The 14,364-nt window shown below is 46.9% G+C and overlaps 1 protein-coding gene across 2 annotated transcripts in view; it reads right to left on the bottom strand.

The window, feature by feature from the left end:
• The window catches only part of ACSS2 (acyl-CoA synthetase short chain family member 2), an 80,120-nt gene that overhangs the window by 23,912 nt on the left and 41,844 nt on the right, over positions 1-14,364 (bottom strand). For both annotated transcript variants that reach the window (XM_088480699.1, XM_088480698.1), the window contains exons 6-7: positions 12,474-12,549; positions 7,296-7,410 (exon numbers count right to left, since the gene is read on the bottom strand). In XM_088480699.1, the coding sequence (XP_088336825.1) occupies positions 7,296-7,410; positions 12,474-12,549 (191 nt within the window). The remainder of the gene's footprint in view (positions 1-7,295; positions 7,411-12,473; positions 12,550-14,364) is intronic.

A 14,364-nucleotide genomic window follows, 5' to 3' on the forward strand; every position in this document is an offset into this window, starting at 1 on the left:
CTGGCGAGAGAACAAAGACAGTTGAGAAACGTCAGAACCAGTAATCTCAACTGAAAATAGACCAAACAGGACCGTTGGTAGCAGAGAACCCCAACAAGAATCCATAGAAGGGCCGTAAATGAGAACAAACTCGAGAAAACGTACTAGAGGCTAAACAGGAGGCTGCAACAGGTGCAGACAGCAGAATCCCAGCACAGCTGTACATAATCGTATATACAGAAGTATAACAATATCAATATACAGAGCTAATCATGTCCACAGACTCCTAACAGAGTATGCAGGGAGTCAAAAGACTAGGCCGAACGGTCGCACTGAACCATCCTTGAGGTCCAACTACAACAAAGTTGTTAACCAGCGGAAGGGTTAGGACATAGAAGTCTCCAATGAGTGGAGATCCCACTGGGCATGAGCCCTAGGCAAAATAGAGAGGATCGAGACTACAAGACCCTTCAGAGGGTCAGACAGCAGTACATCCCATTCTGAAAACAGGGATAAAACAGCAACTGAAACGCTGCCGCTAAAAAGAAAACAACTTCCAACATGATGGAAGTGCCTAGTCAGTACCAACTGCTGGCCCGAACCCTAGCAGTAAAAGAGCATGAATGCAACAGTCAACCAGGGAGAGCTACCAATATAGGGAAGCATCCCATCAGCAAGGCTAGAGCACTAGGACAACCATGAAGATATCAGTCAGGTACCTGTCAGTGTGATCAAATATCAACAGATATTGAACAGGAAACCCAATCAGGCCCCCAGCGTGGAACATAGTGACTGTTACACTTCTATGTAAAGATGAGCACTAGCCCATAGGTGCGCTTTGGTCATAACCCCAACAGATTCTAGTAGAATAGTGTCACTAATCCAATGTTGTAACTATGCACCCACCACCCGGAAAACGCTAAAGTGTAGAGCCAACTAATTAAAAGAGTGGATGGCTGCTAGGACAGCAGCAAGGGTTCATATCAAGTTGTATGAAATAGGAGCATCTTCCTAGGCATTAGTGAGGTAAGCTCTTACCTGTGAGCGACCAGAAGCCCTCTGGTCGCTATGTAGAATGTCCCTGACCTTTCTCATCACACAGCAACCCGCCACGTTAGGAATAGAGAGTAGCTTCAGTGTGCTAAGACCAATGCTCTACAGCACGGACAGCCGTCTGTGGAGATGTGCAGTATAAAATAATGAGGAAACTAGCAAAATGTTAGTGGAGACAAGGTCATAGAACAGGACTCTATACTTGAGTCTGTTCCATAAGCGATGTGTATCTGTATGGCCGTGTTAGATTATACATATACCCCTAAAACGGTCTATCTAATACAACCCAGGCCTGACCCTGCCTATATCAGCGGGTGGCCCTAGGCCTTCATGATATGAATTGTACATAAGGGCCCCTTAGAGACTAAATTTATTGAGATATGCGACAATAATATGGAGTAACGGAATCGATACTGAGAAGGGTACCTGCACTTAAGGGTACCTGTACTTAGACATAGAATGCGTTTGTCATCCCAAGTATTCATACAAGGAATGGGAAAAAAATACAATCTTACAGTTCCACGCTTGTCCAATATAGATGAAAACTCCATAAGTTTTAGTATCAGTCCATATATATATATAGGGAACATACAGGAAAGCCCCAGGATATGATTAGGGTCCATACTGGAAGCAAAGCCTTAGGGAATTGTGACTATCACTATGTAAGCTGCAGCACATGACTCTTTTATAGAGCCACCATATAATATTAATATGTATGGATATAGCCTACAGCTTCTGGTAATCCCAAGTGGCTTCCTATGCGTGGAATAATAGGTAAACCTAATGATTGTAGAAGTATAGGCGTTATATATATATATATATATATATATCACTCCAAAAATATACTGGTAGGTTAATTGGCTCCCAACACAAATTAACCCTAGTGTGTATGTGTGTGAGCATGTGATAGGGAACATAGATTGTAAGCTCCACTGGGGCAGGGACTGATGTGAAAGGCCAACTATTCTCTGTAAAGCGCTGCGGAATATGTGTGCGCTATATAAATAACTGGTAATAAAATAAATAAATAATATATATACACACATACATATATACACATACGTATATATATATATATATACACACACATATACATATACACACATATGCACATATACACATATACACACACGCACACAACCCAATCCCCAGGGAGAGAGAGTGTAAAGCGGAGTCATTGTACCCACTACCGCCTCAGGAGAGTCCAGCCTCCAATCGCAGCCTCCTTCTATCAATAGCGCCAGATGAACCCGTTTATTGAAGTGGGGATCAAAAGGAAAACCTCAGCGCTGTGAAGCAGCAACGCCAACAACCACACCAGCTGTGCGTCACTAACCTCTTCCTGTATGTGCTGCCAAAGGGAACACATGAGATATAATAGATGCACATATACATACCTTCTAAGGTAAGCACAGAAAGCTGGTGGGAAAGGTTTAAGACCACCCTATAAATGTAGTATATGTGCTGCCACATATGCATGGGAAGAGTACTGTCCCTCTGTAAGGTGAGCCAATGTGAGGCATAAGCCTGGGGATGGGACGCAAAAATGTGCTAACCCTGGTTGTAGGGTATGCTATAACCATAAGTTCTGGCAGCAGCACCAGAACAGTGGAGCTAGTACACCATGAGGCTATGATACTTAACAGGCTAAGATATCAGGCCTTAGATTAAGCTAGGCGCCCTTGTTATCGAACGAAGGGGAGCCTGACGGGGTAAAACCAAGCGGCGCTGCAATTGGCAGGACTGTGGACCTCATTCAGAGTCGGTCGTTGCGGCCGCACGGTCGTAAGGGAAAAGGGGCCTGATATGCAAATGAAGCGCTCGCAAGTCGCGTCGTTAAGATGGGATCGTTAGCTGGACGAGCGAGGGGAGGATGCGGCCGTAAGACTAAAAACACGCCCCCTTCTTGTTCGCAATACACGTCATCTCCGGGCATATAAGGATTAATCGAGACCATCGGGAACCATCGGAGCTGGTCATAGAGCTTAAAGTTGACCATACCCTCTTTTAAGCACTACGATCAAGTCAGTGTAAAAACCTCCCATGTCACATGTGACATGACACTACTTAGTTAATTATGCACTCCCATAAAACGCTGTTTGCATAGTCAGGCACGCCTGCGTTCGGATCTCTACTCCCCCGTTCACAAGCACCTTCCCCTGTTACCACCCACAAACGCCTCATCCTGTCACTCAAACTAACGACCTGGCCAAATTGAAGGAGAGAAAAATTTCTGATCGCAACAGCTAGTTTGCGCACGCGCATTGCGAAACTTACGCATGCGCTGTTTTCCGAACATCGCTGGGTACCACCGAGCGGCCGCTTACGACAGACTCTGAATGAGGTCCTGTGTCTCGTCAGCAAATCGCTTCTAGTCGTGATGCATCAGCTGAACAACTGGCCCCTTTCAGAACCGCCTAATGCGGTGTTATAGTTCAAAAGGGGGGATGGGCTAGTTCCCCTACCGCTAGCACCAGCTATCCACTGTACCTAGCACTAAACCCCTGTCATCAAGAACAGGCATCCCTTACCTTTTGTGCTGAAACACTCACAGCGTGATTGTGTCTAATAAGTTTGGTACCAAGTGCACCATTGTAAATAATAATAGGTTCCCCGAACGGGTGCCGTAGATAAAGAATGACGAGAACCGAACTATAAGCCCAGGAGGGTGAAAGCACATATCTTTATATACATGTGTGGTGCAGGAAGTGCACTGAGCTATACTGCTTTTATTAGACATAGCTGATAAGAACAAATCCTACTACTGCTCTTATGGTAAGGATAAGAAGCAATATCCACATATGGATAAGCGTACCTACATACAAATTTTGTAGTTGGCGAAAACATTTAAAATTAGAACATGAGCAATAATTAAAGCCATGGAAGGAACTGAGCCCAAGGACAAAATTCACTCCAGCATGTATATGTTATACAGCAGGGTTAGTATAAAATACAATATACATATAAAGACTGCTCATGTGCCGCGTGTGGCCGTTATTCTGCTATAGCGTAGGGGCAGGATATTTTAGCAGCGTGCTGTCCCAGACTGGATTCGATCTTAGGACCCTTCTGTTACTGGTGTACTCGCCTTATCAGGTGATGTTAATGATATACCACGCTGTGTATGCGCGCTGCTACACACCAGTCAGCACAGCGCTGCTAGCCCCTTTTAAAAGTGCGGAAGGTCCGGTCAGTGCCGGGAATACTGGGAGCATTCAAGGCTCCTGACGCAAAGCCACGCATTAACCAACATCTTGCAAGACAGGAGAGGGACTAACTCAAGGGAGCACTGATGTGCTGCTGTGGCAGCAGCGTGACGTCGTACAGCACTGCATTGGTATAACGTAAGGCTATTTGTTCTATGCTATAGAGTATCTAACAGGGAAGCCTGCTCAGCCCAGCCAGGAGTTACTGGACGCGGCGTCTCCTCCTGAGATTTAGATGAGGAGAGTAGCTAATAGCTAAGGCAGTGCTGCCAGCACAGGGAGAACATACAAACTCCACACATCAAGGGCCGTGGTGGGATCCGAGCCTTGCACTGGTACTTAAAGGCTATTAGCCTGTTATTATAGACTAGGGATGCCTACTCAGCACAGCTAGGAGCTACGGGATGCGGCGTCTCCTCCCGTGAGGAGAGCTTAATAGCCAAGGCAGTGCTTGTAGAGATACGATGGCAAAAAACGCTGTTCTATGTCCAGCCAGTCTGTTCTGGCGGTGGCTGGTGTCTCAGCTGCATATTATCTAGCCCGCATGTTATGGTGGGCACAGCCCTGTAGCGCTGATTTTTCCACCTGTCATGGAGGAAATGGCAGGTGTCCACGCATGGACAATGCATAGCAGGAGTACAGGTTGGGCGCAGTGCAACGGGGATTCTTAGCGCTGCCATCGCACCACTCCCCTTAATCAGCAACCCGGACACTGACCTTTATAAGCTGTGGTGGGTCTCTCCCAACAGCTCCCGCTAATGGCGGGCGTTCAGCGCGCCTACCCCATGAGTGTAGGGAGGAGGACCCGGACCCAGCCAGTGTCAGCTGCGACGGGCCCCCTTAAATGGCAGAAGAGGGAGAGCCCGACTACAAATGGCGCTGCTAGATATGCGGGACGCAACGGTGATAAGCTCCACCCCCGCGGCCGGGATGCTGGGCTGAGGGGGCGGCGAGGATCCCGGACACATGCCGGTGTCAGCAGTGGCGGGTCCTCGCAGGATCCGATGACTCCATGTTTGTGCTCCCTCCTCAGGGTCACTGGACACAGGCTGCAGTAGCCGTGGCGGTGCCCTTTCCCGGCGGCTCCCAAGTAGCAGGCAGACTGCCACAGTAAGCAGCCTGCCTGTCCTCAGTGCTTGTTAATAAAAACACTAAAACATAAGAAGAGAAAGGCTGGAGACAGGCTGATGTGCGACCGGCTCTCTCGGGCACATTCTAAAAACTGGGGCTGATGGGGCATAGAGGGGGAGGAGCCAGTCACACTTCTAAATTATTTAAAGTGCCAGGCTCTGCTCTACCACTGTCTATACTCCACTGTCTTGAACTCCAGAGTCTCCTAGTGGATGAAGGAGAAATACATGACAGACAAAATCAAAGATAAAGCTGCTGACGAGGGTACTGTACCACAATACTGGTAAGTGGGCACTTCGATAATTATAGCATTCTATTGTTGACTGCTGGTTGGAGCGGCTGGCAGCGCTCTTTTTTTATCTGCGCTCCTCACTCGTGTACTTAGGGATGAGACATCCTGACATCTCATCACCAATTGTCTGACATAGTCACTTCTATGGAGCCATTCAGGTACTGAGCACAAATGGGCACGCCGCCCGCACACTATACATCGCAGGCTCAGGCTGACAGAGCCATTATGGTCAAGGAGGCAGGCAGCGTCCCTGCCACCCCTAGGAAATTGCGCCTGGGGCCAATGGCACTGGCCGCATCACCCTCGCTACGGCCATGTGTTTATAGCTAAGAAACAGAGACCACCACCAGAACCACAAACCAGAAGAGGAGATTGCACCTGCTACTGTGGAATTTAGGAATTAGATTACATTTCAACAATATTCTGTTTCTGAATTTCTGCTGGAAACTGTAAATATTAAGTAAGGGAAGGGTCAACTATTTGGATCTCCTGTAAACCACGTATACAAGGCAAAGAGAGACATAATGAGAACGTTGTTGAATTTTTTAGGGACTGACCAATGTCATTAAAACTCCTGTTGCAGACAGAGGTTAGTGATCCTACTTTTACAATGTTATTAAATTAAACCATATGCTTCCTTGCATCACACCTGCTTCAGTCAGGCAAAGCATTAGGCCTACCAATGTCATGCTCCATCAGTATCCGTTCTGGCCATTCTTCAGGCTTGTCTCATACAGACCATGCACCTGATCTTATTTATGCAAGGTACACCACAGGGCTTGCCAAAAGCTGGGTACACAGAATACGTTGTATCATACGATATATAGTTCCGACACTGTTCGGAACGATATATCGCACACATCATATAGTGTGTACACCTGATTACTCGTTCATTGCATCATGGTCTGCACAGCAGATGGGACGATGCAATGAACGGATTCAGTATGATTGACCCGACAGCGGCATCCCGGCAGCAGTGAAAATCCCAATCGTCCCAAGGCAAGTCTTTCTTACCCCATTCTACCCCCTAACCCTCCTTTAGGGGTGCCTAACCCTAACCTCCATCCCAAGTGCCTAACCCTAATCCCCCCTTCTCCGCCGCCTAAACCTAAGTCCCCCGGGGTTGCCTAACCCTAACCTCCCCCCGGGGGTGCCTGACCCTAATCCTCCCTTCCCCTAGACTAACCCTAAACTCCCGGGGGGTGCCTAACCCTAAGTCCCCCCTGGGAACCCTAAACCTAACCCCCCCCCCCCATGGCTGTCCGCGCCCGGCTTACCTTTGATCGGTAAGCCGGGTGTCGGGCTCCCGGCATAGGTGAAATGGGATTTCGACACCTGTCATTTAACCCTTGTTGAGATTAGACAGTCGGGAAGCCGACGGTCGGGATTCCGTCCGTCGGCTTCCCGAATGCTTCCCCAATGAACGATGCAGTGCAATTACATGTAGCACGTGTATCTGTAGGCCGGGATCATGCAGTGTGCACAGCACGCGTGCGATTTATCGTTACATAGCGTCGCACCATTGTATGGTGTGTACCTAGCTTAAGTCAAGTATGTTAACAGTTCTGGACCAATCAGATCATTTTCACAGAACCTGTTGAAATACTGGCTTGGTCTCCATGGTTAAACCTTACCTGCACACTTGGGCAGAGTCTCTTGCTTGGAGGTGATGCTCTGCTTGTTCCATCACAGATAACTTCCTCTCTCCCCAAATGCTTTAGCACAATGCACTTTTTCAGGGGGTAATTTCTAGAAAGATGCATCAGTCATTAATGTATATAGGCATAATACGATATCTATTGTTATTGCTATAATTAATTTATAAATATTATTGTTAAAGATTATATTTTAATGCTAAATATAACAAATAGGACTAAGAGCACCCTCAAACTCAGATAAAAAAGTTAGACAGAGGGTGATTACACGAACATCCAAATTTAGATTTTATATATATATATATATATATATATATATATATATATATATATATATATATATATATATAAAAATGAATAATGCGGGGCTGGTTAAAAAAAATGTCATGTTCATTTTTAGAAGTTTAAATGCACCACACACAATAATGAAGCTGAAATTCAACATTTTAAAAATATGACAAAATATATATGGGGTAGGTAATTAATGCTTTTAAGCAGAAAAAAAATGTACACTCTTCGTAGTTATATGCGTGACTTGTGTTACAACTAGGGATGAGCGGGTTCGGTTCCCTGAGAACCGAACCCACCCGAACTTCGGGGATCCGGGGCGATCCGAGCCCAAGCTCGGATCTCCCTGTCTGCCCCGGATCCCTCTCCCGAGGCAAAACCTCGAGATCTGCTGTCGGATCTCGAGGTTTTGCCTCGAGCGGCCATTTAAAAAAAAATGCCTTTGCCTTTAATGGGCAAAGTGCTGATTGGCTGACAGAGCCGTCTGTCACGGCTCTCAGCCAATCAGCATTATGGTGCTCATTTGCATGTAGCACGGACTCGTGAGATCCGTGCTACATGCATCTGTGTGATTGACAGTGACACAGAGCACAGATGGGTCAGTGAGACCCGTCTGTGCTGCTGTGTATTTCAATGACACAGATGCACGCACGGACCAGGAGATCCGTGCTACTTGCATCTGTGTCATTGACACAGAGCACTAACGGGTCCGTGAGACCCGTCTGTGCTGCTGTGGTAAATAAAAAAAAAAAAACCTGTGTAAAAAGAGAAAAAAATGGCGTGCCCCCCCCCCAAAAAAAAGAGCAACCAGCCCCGGGCATTAGTGACCCAGTGCTGGGTGTGCTTAAATACAGGGGACAAACGACATAGGGGTCCCCTGTACTTAAACACAACCAGCACCGGGCTAGTCAGAACCAGAGCTGGTTGCCAAAATACGGGGGACAAACGACGTAGGGGTCCCCCGTATTCTGCGCAACCAGCTCTGGGCTCTGATCCGGTCCTGGTTCTGGAAATACAGGGGAAAAAAATGAGTAGGGTTCCCCTGTATGTTCCAGAACCAGCACTGGACTTTTTCTAGCGGGGGGCTGATGCCACAGCCAGGGGAGCCCTTTCACCGGGCCCCCCAGCCGCAGCATCAGCCCTGACCGCTAGTCAGCCCAGGCCGGGGATCCCTGGAGAGCTGGGGACCCCCCCAATAAAGGGGTCACCCTCTCCAGGGCACCCCAGGCCCAGGCTGATAGCCCGGGGCTATCCCCGCCACCCCTGGTGGCGGTGGGTGGCGGGTTGATTGTGTGGTGTGGTGTAAATAAAGAATATCAAACATTGTCTTTACAAGTAGAACTGCAAGTCCCAGCAAGCTTGCCCCGCATGCTGGTACTTGGAGAACCACAAGTACCAGCATGCAGGGCATTAAGGGCCCACTAGTACCTGTAGTTCACCTGTAAAAAAATGTTTAAAAAAAACACAGGACACACACACCGTGACAGTATAAGTTTATTAAACATACACACACACACACACATGTACACATACTCACCTATGTAACCTGTAGCATCGGTCCACTTGTCCGGTAAAGTATCCCTAGGGGACCTGTGAAAAAAAACATACTCACCATCTCCTATGCGAGGTTCTGTCCTCTTCGTTCCAAAGTAGGCATCCCCGGACTTGGCAAAAAAAAAAAAACGAAAACGCGATCCACGAACTTAGTACCGTTCTATAGAACGGTACTTCCCGAATGAGAGCTTAGCGGCGGGGTATCACCATGGAAACCCCGCTGCTAAGCGTTCATTGGCTGAGAGAGGCCATCTCCCGTCTCTCTCAGCCAATGAACGGCTCCCTCCATTGTAGTCAATGCTGGGAGCCGCAAGGTTATTAAAGTTTACCCTGCGGTTCCCACCATTGACTACAATGGAGGGAGCCGTTCATTGGCTGAGAGACGGGAGATGACCTCTCTCAGCCAATGAACGCTTAGCAGCGGGGTTTCCATGGTGATACCCCGCCGCTAAGCTCTCATTCGGGAAGTACCGTTCTATAGAACGGTACTAAGTTCTATAGAACGGTACTAAGTTCGTGGATCGCGTTTTCGTTTTTTTTTTTTGCCAAGTCCGGGGATGCCTACTTTGGAACGAAGAGGACAGAACCTCGCATAGGAGATGGTGAGTATGTTTTTTTTCACAGGTCCCCTAGGGATACTTTACCGGACAAGTGGACCGATGCTACAGGTTACATAGGTGAGTATGTGTACATGTGTGTGTGTGTGTGTGTATGTATGTTTAATAAACTTATACTGTCACGGTGTGTGTGTCCTGTGTTTTTTTAAACATTTTTTTTACAGGTGAACTACAGGTACTAGTGGGCCCTTAATGCCCTGCATGCTGGTACTTGTGGTTCTCCAAGTACCAGCATGCGGGGCAGGCTAGCTGGGACTTGCAGTTCTACTTGTAAAGACAATGTTTGATATTCTTTATTTACACCACACCACACAATCAACCCGCCACCCACCGCCACCAGGGGTGGCGGGGATAGCCCCGGGCTATCAGCCTGGGCCTGGGGTGCCCTGGAGAGGGTGACCCCTTTATTGGGGGGGTCCCCAGCTCTCCAGGGATCCCCGGCCTGGGCTGACTAGCGGTCAGGGTTGATGCTGCGGCTGGGGGGCCCGGTGAAAGGGCTCCCCTGGCTGTGGCATCAGCCCCCCGCTAGAAAAAGTCCAGTGCTGGTTCTGGAACATACAGGGGAACCCTACTCATTTTTTGTCCCCTATATTTCCAGAACCAGGACCGGATCAGAGCCCAGAGCTGGTTGCGCAGAATACAGGGGACCCCTACGTCGTTTGTCCCCCGTATTTTGGCAACCAGCGCTGGTTCTGACTAGCCCGGTGCTGGTTGTGCTTAAGTACAGGGGACCCCTACGTCGTTTGTCCCCTGTATTTAAGCACACCCAGCACTGGGTTACTAATGCCCGGGGCTGGTTGCTCTTTTTTGGGGGGGTGCACGCCATTTTTTTCTTTTTTTACACAGGTTTTTTTTTTTTTTTTTACCACAGCAGCACAGACGGGTCTCACGGACCTGTCATTGCTCTGTGCCAATCACACAGATGCATGTAGCACGGATCTCCCGGGTTCGTGCTACATGCAAATGGGCACCATAACGCTGATTGGCTTCCTGTCTGCCACTGCAGTGCCACTCCTAGATGGGCCACGTGTTTGTGCCGCCCCCTTGTGTCGCTTAGCATAGTCATCCAGCTTCCTCGGTACAACCTTTTGGCCTAAAAACAATATTGTGAGGTGTGAGGTGTTCAGAATAGAGTGGAAATGAGTGGAAATTAATGTTATTGGGGTTATTAATAGCGTAGGAACAAAAAAAGGCCCATTTATGTGATTTTAGCGTTTTTTTTTTATTTTTTAAGAAAAAATCCAGATCCAAAACACAAAACCCAGAACCCAAAACACGGAAGGGTGGTTTTGGCAAAACCAATCCAGATCCAAAACACGAAGAAAGATCCAGATCCAAAACCAAAACACGAAAAGTGTCCGGTGCACACCCCTAGTTACAACAGAATGGACATAGGAACTGAGGGGACTTATATATTTATTTAAACCTGCTCTCCTAATTATTTTTACAATATGATTGACTATACACCAATAAGACACTAATGATTGACACACAATCAACAAAACTAAATGTTAACCAAACTATACTATAAATGTTGACCTATGACTCATGTTACATATGAATGTGACTCACGTTACATTTCTGTACCCAGTCAAAGGGCTCTGATACAAATTACTCAAACCTGTAGAATCCACGTGAATTAATCAATCAATGTAGGCCTGTTTAACTGTGATGATGTATAAAATATTTAATCTGGTGATAATGGCAATTTCCATTTGCTGCCAGCTTGCTCCATTGTGCTCACTAAGTATTCACTATCTCTGATGTTCTTGATCTTACCTGGGTAACTTTCCATCATATTCAACATAGAACCAGTCACCTACGTTCACTACATCATCTGAAGTCAATGTGACAGTTACAATAAGTTCATCAGTAGAAAGAAGAAGTTGAAAATGCCTTGGCATCTGCTGTGATACAATTTCATTTTCATGTATTGTGTCCTATATTTCACGGAATGACCCTGTACATGATTTGTGTAAAAACTCTGACAGCATTAGAATGAAAGGTAATTATATACATGCATTCTGCATCTACAGGAAACATTTATTTGAAGTTCTTGCTGCCAAAGGAGGGTCAACTGGATATGCCAATGCTACATCTTGGTAATGTGAGACTCCATTCACCTTATGCGGGGGCCCTAGGTCTGCAAGCGGAAAGTCGTGCCACCCAACCATCATTATTAGTATCGGCACTTGCACGGGCCTCATGCTAGGTGCAAAAGACATCAGAAACAGGTTTCCCTTTCCCGTACACACTACTCAGAAGCACATGGAGCTTTAGGTACACCCCCACAACAATCCTGATACTCCCTCATGTCAGGGCAGTTCCGTGTAATTGCATGGTCACCAGCCAGTCCGTGCTAGATCTCATAGAAAGACAGATACCCCCAAGTTCTGACCAATATAAGCAAAACTGTGTACATTAGCATCTGCACATGCACTGTATTCAAAAACGTATCCGCACGCAGAGTTCCATCCGACTCGGAATCAGGCCCAAAAATGTATCCTGCTCAGTCTCAAACTTTTATGTAGTCGTGAACTCTCAGATCATTATTGATTTTATTTGGAATAAATATATTTTTCAAGGTAGACCAGGTTCTCACTTAATACACCAGGGACATTAGTGCGGTACAGGACACAGCATGTGTCTACAAGATGAGCTGAAGAGGAAGGTGCTTTATATTAACTGCTTCACTTACTTTTCTTCACACTTCTTCAGTGCCTCATCTGCAATCAGCTTCAGGTTAATCAATTTGTCCCCACGGAAAAAGCCATCTGTAGAAAGACAGGGCTGTTTTAATAAAGGAACATAGGAGTTAAAAAAAAAGAGAAGCCTGTAAAATCATTAAAAATGCTTAGGGCAATCTCGTTATGATGAAAAATGCTATGCATAGGCAAGGGTACTGGGAGCAAAAATATTAGGCGTTCTCAGAGCAAGCCCATATGATGTCTGAATAATATACACCCATCAGCCATAACATGAAAACCAATTGAGCATCTGTGGGATGTGCTGGAAAAATAAGTCTGAGCTATGGAGGTCCCACCTCAAAACTTACAGGACTTAAAGGATCTGCTGCTAACATCTTGGTGCCAGTCTCAGATCCTACAGGACACCGTCAGAGGCCTTGTGGAGTCCATGCCTCAACAGGTCAGAGTTGTTTTGGGGACATGAGGGGGACTTACACAATATTAAGCAGGTGGTTTAATGTTATGGCTGATTAATGTATACTAGTACCTATAAAAATGTCTATTTTTGTATCAAACTGAAAAATAAGTAACTTTCTGAAGCCCAAGTGGCACATTATATTCAATGGGAAACACGGTTTCTCCTAAGTTACACCACTCTCCCTCAAAGCAGAGTTTTTAAACAACTCTCTACCCCTTTTACACCGACTGAAATATCCCGGGGTGATGCACGTGAACGCGCATAATCCCGGGAATTTCGTCGGTGTGAACGGATCAACCCGGGTCCAGTGACCCGGGGATCCGACCCTGCTCCATTGCAGGGTTGAGCACGGGTTATTCCCGTGTCACCCTGCAATGTAAACGGCGCGGCCCGGCTCACGATGACCCGGGTCGCGCCACATGCCGCCTGATTGGCCGACATCATCTCCAAGCAGCCACTGCAAGCAGCGCCTGGCCGAGCGGCACGAAGCAGCGCACCCCACCCGCTCTCCCTGCCTCCGGACCACTGCAGGATAAGGTAAGTAGGTCGCGGAGGGGGGAGGGAGGGGAAAAGCACTGCTCACCGTCGCCGGGCAGCCGGGTCAGTTCTGACCCGGGCCAGGTGTGAACGGTGCCGACTCGGGCATAGCCCGGGTCGGCGCCGCAGTGTAAAAGGGGTTTGCCCCGGGTCTGATCCGGGTTGGAAACGTGTTCCAAATCCCGGGTCAGACCCGGGGATTTTGGTGTAAAAGGGGTATGATTATGCATGTTCTGGTATCAACTCACAGATGCACAGCTTACATATCTTATAGTTGGAGCACCTGTGTTCCTGGGAGAAGATCAATAGCTCTGAGGACAAGCTGAATAAAGTGATGATTCAGAGTTGGGAGCAAGAAATAAACAAAGGAGCAAATTTGCACTTTGGCAAAGCCATGCTACACTGCAGGAGGAACAGATTTAAAATATGCAGAGAAAAAGAGTTAGGAGGGGTGTGTCCTAACGTAAATCTAAATTGCAGTGTAAAAATAAAGCTGCCCAGTTTTTGTGGGTTACATGCAAAAGCAGCCAGTATTCACTATGCATACAAAAACAACTTAGGGCCGTATTCAATTAGAGGCAAAAAGCAGAGATCCGCGAAAAAGTATCGCAGATTGCGACTTTTCACCTGTTGGAAACTTATCTCCGTATTCAATTGCAAATACTTTTCGCGTACGCGGAAAGTCGATGCAATGTAACAGGCGAAAAAGATTCATCTCTGAATAGCAGGAGAAAAGAAGTTCAACATTTTTATTTTGGGGTGCAAAGGTGGGGAAACCTCTCAGAACCCTTGGAACAGCCCTCCAAAGGACACCTGTATCAAAAAAACTCCAGGAAAAAAAAATTAAGGACACCCCAAAAAAGTACTTTCATTTTAGGGGTGAAAAA

Source organism: Taudactylus pleione, unplaced genomic scaffold (assembly GCF_031769625.1).
Source record: "Taudactylus pleione unplaced genomic scaffold, aTauple2 ptg000256l, whole genome shotgun sequence".
Taxonomy (NCBI): Eukaryota; Metazoa; Chordata; class Amphibia; order Anura; family Myobatrachidae; genus Taudactylus; species Taudactylus pleione.